Source organism: Gekko japonicus, unplaced genomic scaffold, assembly GCF_001447785.1.
Source record: "Gekko japonicus isolate JY-2015 unplaced genomic scaffold, Gekko_japonicus_V1.1 scaffold1489, whole genome shotgun sequence".
Lineage (NCBI taxonomy): Eukaryota > Metazoa > Chordata > Lepidosauria > Squamata > Gekkonidae > Gekko > Gekko japonicus.
The window spans coordinates 261,259-274,534 of record NW_015163135.1 but is presented as its reverse complement, the minus strand read 5'-3'; the positions used below and the strand labels follow the sequence as shown (position 1 = coordinate 274,534).

At 45.4% G+C, this 13,276-nt stretch overlaps 1 protein-coding gene across 1 annotated transcript in view; it reads right to left on the bottom strand.

Moving 5' to 3' along the window:
- MRVI1 (murine retrovirus integration site 1 homolog) overlaps window positions 1–13,276 on the bottom strand; it is a 116,111-nt gene that overhangs the window by 27,231 nt on the left and 75,604 nt on the right. The window contains exons 10-12 of the mRNA XM_015406962.1: window positions 10,564–10,642; window positions 7,945–8,080; window positions 3,942–3,972 (exon numbers count right to left, since the gene is read on the bottom strand). Of these exons, the coding sequence (XP_015262448.1) occupies window positions 3,942–3,972; window positions 7,945–8,080; window positions 10,564–10,642 (246 nt within the window). The remainder of the gene's footprint in view (window positions 1–3,941; window positions 3,973–7,944; window positions 8,081–10,563; window positions 10,643–13,276) is intronic.

Here is a 13,276-nt window from a genome sequence, read left to right as displayed (position 1 = left end):
TCAGAGAAGGCAGAGAAGTTCTGCAAAAGCCCAGCCTCTCATCGGCAATCCTTTTGCCACAACAGGCACTGTTGCTATTACCATGCCCAGTTACCTTACACAGGATCTCTGGCTCATATTTAGACCAGCTACCTTTACCTAGGTTTGAACCTGCTCACCAAGCTCTACAATTTATTGATTTACTTTATTGACTTAGGAGATTTTTTAAAATCTTTCCTGAGTCTTGCTTAAGGCGACTAATAAAATAATAAATTTTCAATATAAAAACAAAAACAAGCCACAGACATACAAGTAGCATAAAAATATATGAAAGATACAACCCCTCTCCCCTTCTAAAGACACCACAATTTTACTTTTTTTTGGGGGGGGGCTCATAAATCACATCTTCTCCCTTAGACACACACACATTTGGCCCCCATCTGACAGCCCCTTCACTTTCCAAGCCACCATCCCTTCTGGCCTATGACTGGGGACAGAATCTTTCCCCGAGGCATTTTTGCTGCCTTCAAAACCACTAGCGTTTTGTGTGCTGCAGAGCTCCTGTCTGGCACATGATATGTGTCTCTGCTTTTCTCCTTTTGAACTACTTGTCCAGCCACCTGACCTCTCCATCAGTTTTGGACTGCTTTGCACTTCAGAATCAATCTAAACAGCTATAAACTTCTCTGCCTCTCTCTCTCCATTCTGTTCTTCTCCCCTTTCCCCTGACCAAGTATGATAATTTGCTCCTTAGAAGGCACTGGATAATAATAGGAACTTGGTATTTTTTATGGCTTAGATCTGCTTAATTCTCCTGCCCTGACATTATATAATTCACCTGAATAAACCTCTTTTCTGACTTCATCCTATCTGAGTCTCAGTATTCCTTCCAAACTCATAATGGCACTGCTCTACTTTGTCATAAATATATATTTTTTTACTGGCGTGTAGATCATCTTAGTACGTCAAGGCTGATTTCGCACTAGAGCTGCCTCACTGTTGTGCTGCCGTTTGCCCCAGTTCTATTGGTCAATTTCACACCCGAAGCCACGCGGCTGATTTTGACCTGCGACTTCGCCCGATTTCCTCTGCAGTTTCATTGATCCTCAAAAAACAGGTTCACGAAACTGCGGGGGAAATCAGGTGAAGCCGCGGGTCAAAATCAGCCACGCAGCTTCAGGTGTGAAATTGACCAATAGAACTGGGGCAAACGGCGGCGCAACAGCGATGCAGCTCTAGTGTGAAATCAGCACAAGTGTTTATTCATTTTGGCCAGTATTAAAATCAAAGCAGCTTTCTAGGCAAAAATCAAGGAGCTGTGGAAGGAAGATTGCTTTCCTGCATTGGGGTATTTCGGTATGGGTGCGGGCTCCAATTGGAAAGTAGACATAATCATACAGAAACATCCTCAGGGTAGATGTATTCTGACTATGTGATAAAAACCAGCATTTTAAAATGATCATGCAGACTATTTGACAAGGTCAACTCCTAGTCCGGAATTCCTTACTCCAGGCTGAATAAAGAATACAAATCTGCAAAATCTGTTCCTCAAAATAAGTGTTGCCCCTCAGATCATGTACTCCAACTATGAGGATACTGTCTCCCTTGAGGTACTCAAGCGTTGTGTCTGGCTTTTGTTTTTGCTCATGTCACTCTCTGAGGTGATGCCTTCACCAATCATTGCCAATGAATAGAGGAGCTCTGCCCCAAAGTAAGCTTTTGGAAACCCATATCATATATCTTGGTCCTGCATTGGGCAGGGGGTTGGACTAGATGGTCTGTATGGCCCTTTCCAACTCTATGATCTTCATGTGAAAGACATCTTCCAGTTCTACCTTCCAGGTGTCACAGCCAATCCCTGATCCCCTGGGGTGTATGTAAATTCCTAGAGCTTACAGCAAATGAGAGGCTATGGATCATCTTGGGGGGGGGGTTAAAAGAGGAAGAACCAAGTCATCAGTTAGGGCTCAGAGAGGTAAGGATAGGACAGGGATAGCACTACATATCTTGTGTTAGGCAGGTTAGTCTATCTTATGGAGGCAGTAGGTTACGGATGGGTAAGAGAATAAAGGGAGAATCTTGAGACACCAGCTAACCTTATCTTCAGGGTCTGAGTCAAGGGGTGACCAGATTGGGGAAGTGCAGGGACTAAACAGATAAGATCCATGCTTCCAGTACTGCTATCATCAGGAGAAACATCCTGTTAGTTCTGTAACCCTGGCCATGGATGTGGCATGGTAAAAATTCTTAAGGAGAACTACAGCCCAGTTTAACCGTGACAACTGTTATTTGGCTTGTCAACCAAAAACAGCTGTTTTATCTTCCACGGAAGAGACAATAAGCTCATTATTGTGTTGTTAAAATAAGTGTCTGTGTGAGTGAAAAATAACAAAAAAGGAGATATAATTCATCCCCTGCAAGCTGGGCTGCCATCCATAGGTCCACACGGTAACTTCAGCAAGTTATTCAGGCTTCTTAATATCTGTGTTTAACTTTATTGATCACTCGTCGACACACATCTATTGCACACTACCCTCCGCTAGGCAACCACTGAAAGTTGTGATGGGTGGAGAGGTTGGTACAGAAGCCTTCCCACCACACCCTAGCACTAGGAGACTGTTCTGTTACATCATTCTTAAGAGTAATTTGTGCAAGAAAAAAGTTTTTTTTACCAGAAACAATGCTAGGGCATCCTCTGCCTCTCAATAGCAAAACTGGATAATTTGATATGGCCCAAAACTTACTGCACGGAGCAGACGTGTGCAAAATTCAGTTCTTTATTCAGACTGGTTATGTACCTCTTTGTTGAATAAGGTACTGGGAACCAATGTTCCCTCTAAGCTGTGGAGTCCTGTGAGCAAAAATTCTGCTTTGTGAGTTACTGGCTTTAAAGTTGTGAGCCAGCAATTTGGCTACTGCATAAATCAGTTGAGCTCCTGTCTGGCACATGATATGTGTCTCTGCTTTTCTCCTTTTGAACTACTTGTCCAGCCACCTGACCTCTCCATCAGTTTTGGACTGCTTTGCACTTCAGAATCAATCTAAACAGCTATAAACTTCTCTGCCTCTCTCTCTCTCCATTCTGCTCTTCTCCCCTGAACTGAAAGTTGTGATGGGTAGAGAGGTTGATACAGCCTAGCACTAGAAGACTGTTCTGTTACACCATTCTTAAGAGGAATTTGTGCAAGAACAAAGTTTTTTTTACCAGAAACAATGCTAGGGCATCCTCTGCCTCTCAATAGCAAAACTGGATAATTTGATATGGCCCAAAACTGACTGCACGGAGCAGACGTGTGCAAAATTCAGTTCTTTATTCAGACTGGTTATGTACCTCTTTGTTGAATAAGGTACTGGGAACCAATTTCACTATGTTGGTTTTACATGGTAAAAAGCTATTGGCATGTTTATATTAGAGGATATTATACAAAAAGGGCAAGACAGTATCTTTCACTCGGACAGTTTTTGCTGCCCAGAGACACAGCTTTTGAGTCTAGCTTTGACCCTTTTTTGTTAGCATTCTGACAGAAGGTCCAGTTAGGTAAACTGAATGTCAGAGCATGTCACGGCTTCCTTCGGTGTCTCTGGGTTTCCCTGATACAGCCTATTACCTGTAAATGAAAGCATATAAAGATATGCCAAATATATTTCCTTCAAAGAGTTTAACATTTCCTGGAAATGGAGAAAACTTACCCATATACCATTAGCTTGCTTTCTCCGACACAGGAAGCTTGATGACCACTTCCTGCTGCAAGGTCCTTTAAGTTAGCTAGTCTGGTGTAGTGGTTAGACTGATAAGGTTATGGAGACCTGGGATCAAATCCCCAGCTCACAACATAACTGAGCCAGTTACACTGCAAGGGTTGTTGCAAGGATGAAACTAGGGAAGGGAGACTCATGTATGTTGATCTGAGCTCCTCAGAGTAAGTGAGGGACACATTGTAACAACACTTAGATAGACTCACCTCAACCTCTTTCTCAGTGAGTGGAGGACAGCTGCAACAAAAAGAGAAACACAATTACAGAAACAAAACCTGGCAGCCTCTGAAGGTCAGCAAGATTCAACATACTCAATGTGTATCTAACCCAGGGATGCAGCAAATGCGCCTGAGTTTTCAATGCAATTTGTTCAAGAGCATGAGCAGCATTCTTGAACAACACCCAGCTATTTGTTTTAACCTGACTGCTTAAAATGGTTATAAATTGCGCTTCAACTGTTCTGCACATGCACACATATGCATTGCTCTGAAGTGTTTTTAGCCTAAAGAGTATACTAAAAACAGGGCTCATTTCCTGCAGGAGTGCACAAGAGTGAAGCTCCGGCAGTAAGGAGCCCAGGGGGCAGACACATGCAACAAGCCCTGCCCCCTGCTCCCAGCAGCCCCCCCTCACCTTTCCCGGCCTGCTGGCTGACCCGGCAGAGCACTGCCACGAGCTGGCCCTTGAGCTGCTCTGTCACTGCCTGGGTCGTGGCACCCAGCCTGCCCACGCTCTACCCGTCCTTATGCCGGCCCTGGTGCGGCGCCTCTGCAAGGCCTCCCGCAAGGCCTGCTAGGAGCTCCGCCCCGGCCTCCTGCGCCTCCTCGGCCTCCTCCTGCACCTCTGCCCTGGCACTGCCCTGGCCCCCTACCTACTTGAGGCCATGGGTGTCCTCCGCGCTGCCCTCCCCAACCCACAAGCAGCCACGCACTTTCCTGCACTTGCTGGCCATCCAAAAGAGTCCAGTGGCATCTTTAAGACCAAAGTTTATTCAGGTACAAGCTCTCCCTCCTCTCTGAGGGCAGATCTCCCGTCCCCCCCCCACCATAGCTAGCAATCCAAAAGAGTCCAGTAGCACCTTTAAGACCAAGGCTGATTCAGGTACAAGCTCTCCCTCCTCTGTGAGGGCAGATCTGTGTGTCATCCCCATAGCTAGCAATGCAAAAGAGTCCAGTGGCCCCTTTAATGAGGGCAGATCTGCCCGTTCCCCCCCAATAGCTAGCAAACCAAAAGAGTCCAGTGGCACCTTTAAGACCAAGGTTTATTCACGTACAAGCTCTCCCTCCCCTCTGAGGGCAGATCTGTGTGCTTCCCCCCCATAGATAGCAATCCAAAACAGTCCAGTTGAGCCTGAGCAGTGAGTGTTGCCTTCTGACACATTTCTGGTGATGTCAGGGGGTGTGGCATATGTAAATAAGTTATGCTAATTAGTTATGCTAATGAGCTTCTGCACCTCTTTTTCTACGAAATTACCTTTGACTAAAAATATATACAAACCACATACAATAAATGTTCTATTTTGCTTGTCAATATATCTAATTCTCAACATGTCCATGTCTGTAGATACTTAAATTTGGAGATTGGGGCCATGGAGAGACAAGAAAGATCTTTCTACAAACTTGAAAAAAGCCCCAAATTTGCAGAAAAAAGACCTGGAAAACAAACAAACAACCCAATATTTGGGGGGTTAATTCCCTCCAAAACGATAGAAACAGTACCTGTAGTTTTAAGAAACAAATACCCTCAGTGGCCACTGGAAGGCAAGCAGGAGAATGTTCCACCAGGTGGGGGGCAGGGCAAAAAAAGCCCTGGCCCTGGTCGAAGCTAAGCAGACATCCTTTGGGCTGTAGACAACCAGCAGATGTTGGTCAGCAGAGCACAAGGCTCTCCGAGGGACACATGGGGAGAGATGGTCCCTTAGATATGTCGGTGCCAGGCCGCATAGGGCTTTAAAGATTAATACCATTACCCTGAAAAGGATCCAGTACTCAATTGGTAACCAGGGCAATTGGCATAGCACCTGCTCAATGCATGCCCACACAGACATCGCAGTCAGCAGGCATATCGCTGCATTTTGGACTAGCTGGAGATTTCGGATCAGATTCAAGGGTAACCCCACGTAAAGTGAGTTACAGTAATCTAACCTGGAAGTGACCATTGCATGGTTCACTGTAGCTAAGTCCCAGGAGGAGAGGCAAGGAACCAGTTGCCTGATCTGCCAAACATACAAGGCAGACCTGGCAACAGTGGTGACCTGGGCCTCCATAGACACTGCTGCATCCAGGATCACACTTAGGCTTCTCACCCTTGGTGCCAGCACCAAAGGTGACCTGTCCAGGGTCAGAAGCTTGATTCCTGAGCCTTCCCCCAACTCAGGCACAGGACCTCTGTCTTTGTTGAATTAAGTTTCAGCCAGCTCTGCTGTAACCACCCAGCTACAGCCTCCAAAGCCTTGTCGAGATTATCTGGGGCAGACTCCGAGCGGCCATCCATCAACAGATAGAGCTGAGTGTTCTCAGCATACTGGTGACAACCCAGTCCAAACCTCCATACCAACTGGGCAAGGTGGCACATGTAGATGTTGAACAACATTGGTGAGAGGATCACCCGCTGTGGCACTCTACAGTCCAGTGGGTACCACAGGGAGACTGTCTCACCAAGCACCACCCTCTGTCCCCGACCATGGAGAAAGGAGGAAAACAATTGTAAGTCCCCCCTTATTCCTACGTCGGCAAGGTGGTGGGTCAGTAGACCATGTCAAACACTACCAAACACTACTGTTAGGTCAAGAAGCAACAGCAGTGCTGACCTACCCCAATCCAAGTGTCTCCGAAGGTCATCTGTGCGGGCGACCAGTGCCATCTCCGTCCTGTGGCCAGGGCAGAAACCAGACTGGAATGGGTCCAGGATGGATGTCTCATCCAGGAAAGCCCAAAGCTGCTCAGCCACCACCCTCTCAACTACCTTGCCCAGGAATGGCAAGTTCAAAACTGGGCGGTAGTTGGCTAGGACTGTGGGGTCCAGTGACAGTGTTTGTAAGTGCCGGCATACCACAGCCTCCTTCAATCCCACTATGAAAGTCTCCAACAAAAGGGACAAGTTGATAATCTCTTCCAGTGGGGCCCAGACACCATCCACGCAAGCCTTGACCAGCCAGGGTGGGCATGGGTCAAGGAGGCAAGTGATAGGCATTCACCAACATTTTCAGGTTAGGCTGAAAGTATTTGACTGGCCCCAAAACACCCAGTGAGCTTCCACAGCAAGATGGGGATTCGAACCAAGATCTCCCAGACCCCTTCTCAGAAGCTCTAACCTGCTATATCACACTGGCTTTGATCGGGTGGCTGCTGTTGAAGATAAGCAAGCAGCCAGGCCTAGATGTGTCACGCAGATCAGGTGGTATCAAGTTACCCAGTTATTGCTGTCAGGCCTGACCCTGATGCATCTTTCCTCAAAGGCCCTAACCCCTCCCATGCCTTTTACTCACAGAAAATAAGCCTTGGAATGCTGTGGTTACCTAGCAACAGCCACTGAAGTACTCCACTGGTTAAAGCTACAGGCACTAATTTTTTCTGCAAACCTGGGGTATTGTTCAGGTTTGTAGAATATCTGTCTTGCCTGTTCACAGCTCTAACCACCCGATTTATATATCTTCAGTTTGGCTGGCTTTGCTATTAGTATATAGATGATTAGCCTCCCAAGACCTGTAGTACTATTTGTTTAATGTTAATTTATTGTTTCAGCACTGCGCTATGTAAACATTACAAAAGCTCTTTCATTTCCTGTATTGCTGTGAAAGTTAACAAGCTTCTAGAAAAGTAGGCAAGTCTGAAATACTTCAACTATTGTTACAACTCCACACAAAACCATAATAAAGTGAACAGGAAATATAACTTCCTTAATTCGGCCACAGAGACTTCACCAAATGTACTGTCAGGATGCAAGGTCATTTATGTTCAGATTCAGTTGACTTTTTTTCCTCTTAAAGATGTTTTCTTAACAGCCCAAAATTTAAAAACACATTAAGCAACAGTGGACAGATAACTATAGCTAGAACTATATACGTTCCAGTTATGAAAAAAGGACAATTTTTTTCTATATGTTGATGCAGTCATGAGATCAGAAGCACTTTGTCATCTCCATTTAATGGAACAGAATCATCATACATTTTCAGGTATCAGTACAAGTATTATTATAAAGGGATATCACCTTTCCGGAAGAGATGTATGCACACGGAGTTTTCGTAAGAGTGCATCAGGAATATTGGGCATGACATCACAGCTATTCTCTGCACCCTCCTCATCCTCCTCCTCCTCGTCTTCCTCAAAAAAGGATGGTGAAGACCCTGAAGATTTTACAATGTTTTTGTTATTAAGACTTTTAGGAAACAATACTGCACTGATGACCACTAAGCAGTTAAATATGTTAAACACATTGCTAAATGTTCCGTACTATTCCAACATGGAGGGGGAGGTGAAGAGAAGAAGCCTTTCCCAGCTGCATAAGAAACCAGTGGTGAACAAAACAAATCTGAAAATTCCAATCATATATTTATGCTTGATGGTAAAATTCAATGGCCAGGTCACAGTCACCAAGCATTCCATTACCTTGTGATTAATAAAATGGAAATTTAGTTTTAGTGACTTCAAAAAGAATATGATGCCATACTGTATTTATGGTGTCTATATATTAGGCACTTTACAGATATCTATTACCTATGTGCAGGGCTCTTTTTGTAGAAAAAGTCCAGCAGGAACGCATTAGTATAATAGATCACATCCAACAGCAGAAACTCATTAGCATCTTAGGCCACACCCCTGATAGCACCACTCATTAGCATATTAGGCCACACCCCCATGTTACCAGAAGTGTGGTCATCCAGCCACACCCGCCTTTTGCTTCTTATTCTGTTTACCCTGTTTGTTGTCAAAACCCTGGGCTTTTTTTGTAACAGGAACACCTTTGCATGTTAGGCCACACACCCCTAACGTAGCCAATCCTAATGAGTTCCTGCTGTTGGGTGTGGCCTATTATGCTAATATGTTCCTGCTGGGCGTGGCCAACTCGGGAGCCAGACGAAATCCGTTCCTGTGCGTTCCTGCCTATGTGCATATTTGATTAAAATAAAACCTCAGTGAAAATGTAATTAGGATCAACAACTGCCCATACACGTGCTTCTCTGCATGTGGCCCCCACCTTGTGGAATGGCCTGCCTAAGGAGGTCAGGAAGGCTCCCCCTCTCCTGGCTTTCTGTGAACTATGCAAAACTGAACAAAATTTGAGTCCAGCGGCACTTTTAATACCAGCAAAGTTTTATTCTGGGTATAAGCTTTCGCGTGCATGTACATTTCTTCAGAAGTTCTACAACCCAAATCCTATTTCATTATTTATTGAATGTCTTATCCTGTTGCTTGTATTGACTCACTCTATGTCATGAGCTTTGAGTCCCAGTGAGAAAGGGAGACTATAAATAATGTAGACAAAATGATTTCAGTTACGGTTTCCATTGGTCTAGTTAAAGTAAGAGCAATATCATCTGCATATAAACACTTGCTTCCCAAATGCAACTCCTTTTTAAACATTCCTAATGGCTATTGCCAGAAGTTCTACTGTTAAGGCAAAGAGAAGTGGAGATAGTGGACATGCATAGAGAGAAAAGTTATCTGAAATTTCACCATTAATAAGTGAGATCCATCTTTTGAAAGTAGCCCTAAGATAAAAACTTCCAGGACCTCAAATAGATAACCATGACCCCGGTTACAGAGGGGGGAAAAGCACGGCCAAAGCGCGGCTTTTCTGAGCTGCAGCAAAATAGACGCGCGGCAGCAGGATCAGACAGATTCCTTGAGCCGCCGCGCAGTTGCTCCCCGGCACAATCAGCCATGGAACGGAGAGCGAGGCAGCCGGCTGCACATGTGTGCGCATGCGCAGTTTGGCCAGGAGCCTCGAATGCTGCAGAAGACGGGCGTGCTGGCGATCCCACGGCCGCCCTTGCTGCGGAGCTTCAGGTAGGTAGTACTCTTTTCTAGGTTTTTTTTTAATACACGGTTTTGCCCGAAAAGGATGGATTGGGGACGTGTGAGCTCTGCTTCCCAGATGTTGTGGTGTGATCGCGCCCATTTGATGCGCCCCCGATCCGTCCCTCTTGTGGGGAAAAACCTCCCGTGTGACCGGGGCCCATGTTATCCTATCAAAAGTTTTCTCAGCATCAAGAAGTATCAACATTGTTTCTTCCAGGGTATTATTAGCCTTATGCATGGCATTAAGAATTCTTTTGACATTAGATGACATATGCCATTCTGATCAAAACCTTTGTTTGTTATTACAGAAGACCAAATTTTGAACTCTGTATTCAGTAAAGAAATAGGACAATAAGAACTTAGCTGAGAGGAGTCTTTCCCTGAGAGGGGGCCATTTCAGCCATTTATTACACAGTACACATGTGTGAATAACAGTGTACTGAGGCTGCTAGGGCTGCCAACCTCCAGGTGGGGTCTGGAGATCTCCCAGAATTATAACTTATCTCTAGTACAGAGATCAGTTCCCCTGGAGAAAATGGCTGCTTTGGAGGGTGGAATCTATGGCATTATACTCTGCTGAGGTCCCTCCCTCTCCAGACCCTGCCTCTCCCCATACTCTACCCCCAGATCTCCAGGGATATCCAAACCCAGATTTGGCGATGCTAACCAATGCTCATACATGAAAACGTCACCTATGAAATAGCCCTTATGGGGTTTTTTAGCATAAAGCGTCCCTTAAAAGAGTTTTCATTAGTAGAACAGACAATATCTATAAATATATTTTCCATAGATTTTTATTATGTTTCACCTCTTTCCTGTTCCGCAGTTTCACTGAGGTCAGGGAGTTTAAGTCCTACCAAATTTTGATTCCGCATCAATATGTGCTCCTGATGGGAAAAAACAGAATTATTTCTTAGTTCATCAGAAACAGCTGTCCTCAACGTTAATTTGTATAAATTAATACAAGCTCACTGTAAATATGTATTATATTGAATAACTGACTGCAATAAAGGACTTCGGTAACAAAAGTATCATTAACTATGAAAAACTAATACTTCTGGTACTGTTAACAATCTGAGTTTCGATGCAAAAAAAAGAAAGTTGAATTCAATTTTAGTGGAGAACGGGGGGGGGGGGGAACCTGGATTAAAAAGAAGGTTGGATTGAATTTAATCGCAGAATTGCTTGGAGGATTAAAAGGAGAGCGCAGAAAGGGCCAATGAATGACAGCCAATAATCTCTGTTAACTTGTACTCATTTTCAACCATTCATTTACCCATCAAATATCAATTAGTACAATTCACTAGCTTATCTAGGACTCGGTCACACTGGGGAAAAAGGCACAGTTAAAGTGCGGCTTTTTTGAGCCTCATCAAAAGAGAAGCGCGGCGGCGGGATCAGACAGATCCCCCCAGCCGCCGCGCAGGTCCTCCCCAGCATGATCAGATGCCAGGAGGAAGCCTCGGACCGGAGAGCAAGGCAAGCCCACTGCGCATTTGTGTGCATGCGCAGTTCGGCAGGACCTCGCATGCTGCGGGAGAGACGGGCACGCCAGTGATCAGACGGCTGTCCCTGCAGTGGATTTTCTGGTAAGTTATTTTATTTATAATTTCAATTTATAGCCCTCCCTCCCCGCAACGCAGGCTCAGGGCGGTTCACAGGTAGGCATAAGCCAACACATAAAACAGTTAAGTACTAGTGTTTTCTAGGGGTTTTTTTTGATCCGCATCTTCGGCCGGAAGAGACAGATCGGGGACGGGTGCGCACCGCTTCCCAGATGTTGCGGTGTGATCACACCCGCTTGATGCGCCCCCAATCCGTCCCTCTTGCAGATCAAAGCCTCCCGTGTGACCGGGGCCTAGGTACCTCTAACTAACCCATTCCACTCCAGCTCTAGTATATTTACATAAGAAAGGCCAAAATAGATGCTGGGGCACAAAATCCATGGACCGCAAAGAAATTCTGAAATCACCAGAATGTAGCAATGGAAAATGTGAGAAGTAGGTAGGGTTTTTGTTCCCCATACCTGAGAACTCTTTTTAAAAAAGGCCTCCCACCTTACAATTTCAGACATGGATAGGTGGAATGTGGATGTCCCCCATCACACTAGTGTAGGGTTGCCAGGTCTGGGTTGGAAAATACCTGGAGACTTTGAGGGTGGATCCAGGAGAGGGCGGGGTTTGGGGAGGGGAGGGGCCTCAGCATGATACAATGCCATAGAGCCCCCCCTTCAAAGCAGCCATTTTCTCCAGGGGAGCTGATCTCTGTCAGCTGGAGATCAGTTGTAAAAGCGGGGGATCCCCAGGCCCCACCTGGAGGCTGGCAACCCTACACTAGTGCAAAGCCTTCTCATTCATTCCTTAGAGGCCTGTACTGAGTAGGGGTGTATAATATTTCTTCCAGGAAACCATCTTCCTTTGTTACATCCATTACTAAATGCATGTTTTCTTTCTGAGGTCTTTTCTGCATTTGCCTGCCACTCCACGTTTTCTAATTTCTGAGGTCTTTTCTGCATTTGCCTGCCACGCCACGTTTTCTTATTAGTGTTTGAGTCGAGGCAATTTAAGTCCACAGCAAAACAGCATCCAACTAACCCGGGGCAACAACAGGGTGAAACCGGGCTGAATGCAGAATGGGGGAAAAACCTGGAATAAAAAGAAGGTTGAACTCGATTTTAGTGCAGAACTGCTTCGAGGACAGTGCAGTGAACATGGATTAAAAGGAGAGTGCAGAAAGGGCCATATATGCCCCTTCCTCTGTCTACCAAGTATTGCACAGCTGAGTGATGAGGATGGAGCCACTTGCTGCTGCCGGACCACTGAAGTGGGGGCAGGGCTGGTACAGATAGGAAGAGACTCTCTCTTCCCTTTCCTGATGCCCTGCCTGACAACACAGCTGGTTTCCCATCTGTTTGGAATTCCATGGGTTTACAGGAAGCTGCATTTAGGTAGTGGCTTTTCTCTCTCCCACAGCAAAGATTTGTCTTCTCCCAACTCCATTTGGTTCCTACTAGTCAGCCAACTACTAATGCTGGATCAGGGACAGGAAAAACTGCTTCTCTTGTACTAGCGCTAGCATGACACAAAGGCAGGCTCTACACTTTGTTTAGCCAGGTCCTGTCTGACATTTTCTGCCATCTTTTTGTATACAGATCATTCGGCATATAACAATTACCCAGTAATTGCAAGCAATGTTCCCTCTAAGCTGTGGAGTCTTGTGAGCAAAAATTCTACTTTGTGAGCCACTGGCATTAAAGTTGTGAGCGAGCAATCTGGCTACTGTATAAATTAGTTTGCTCTGGAGCCCTCCTTCCTGAGCTAAGACAAAAAAGTGTGAGCCGGAGGTTAAAAAACTGTGAGCTGGCTCACACTAACTCAGCTTAGAGGGAACAATTTGCAAGATAATTCCTGAGGTATGGATGTGTCCTGCCTTGGGAAAGCAGTACTAGGAGGAGCAAGAAACAGGACACAAAAGTGCTTGAACAGCAGAAACAAACAAAAATGTTTAAGATAAGATTTCTT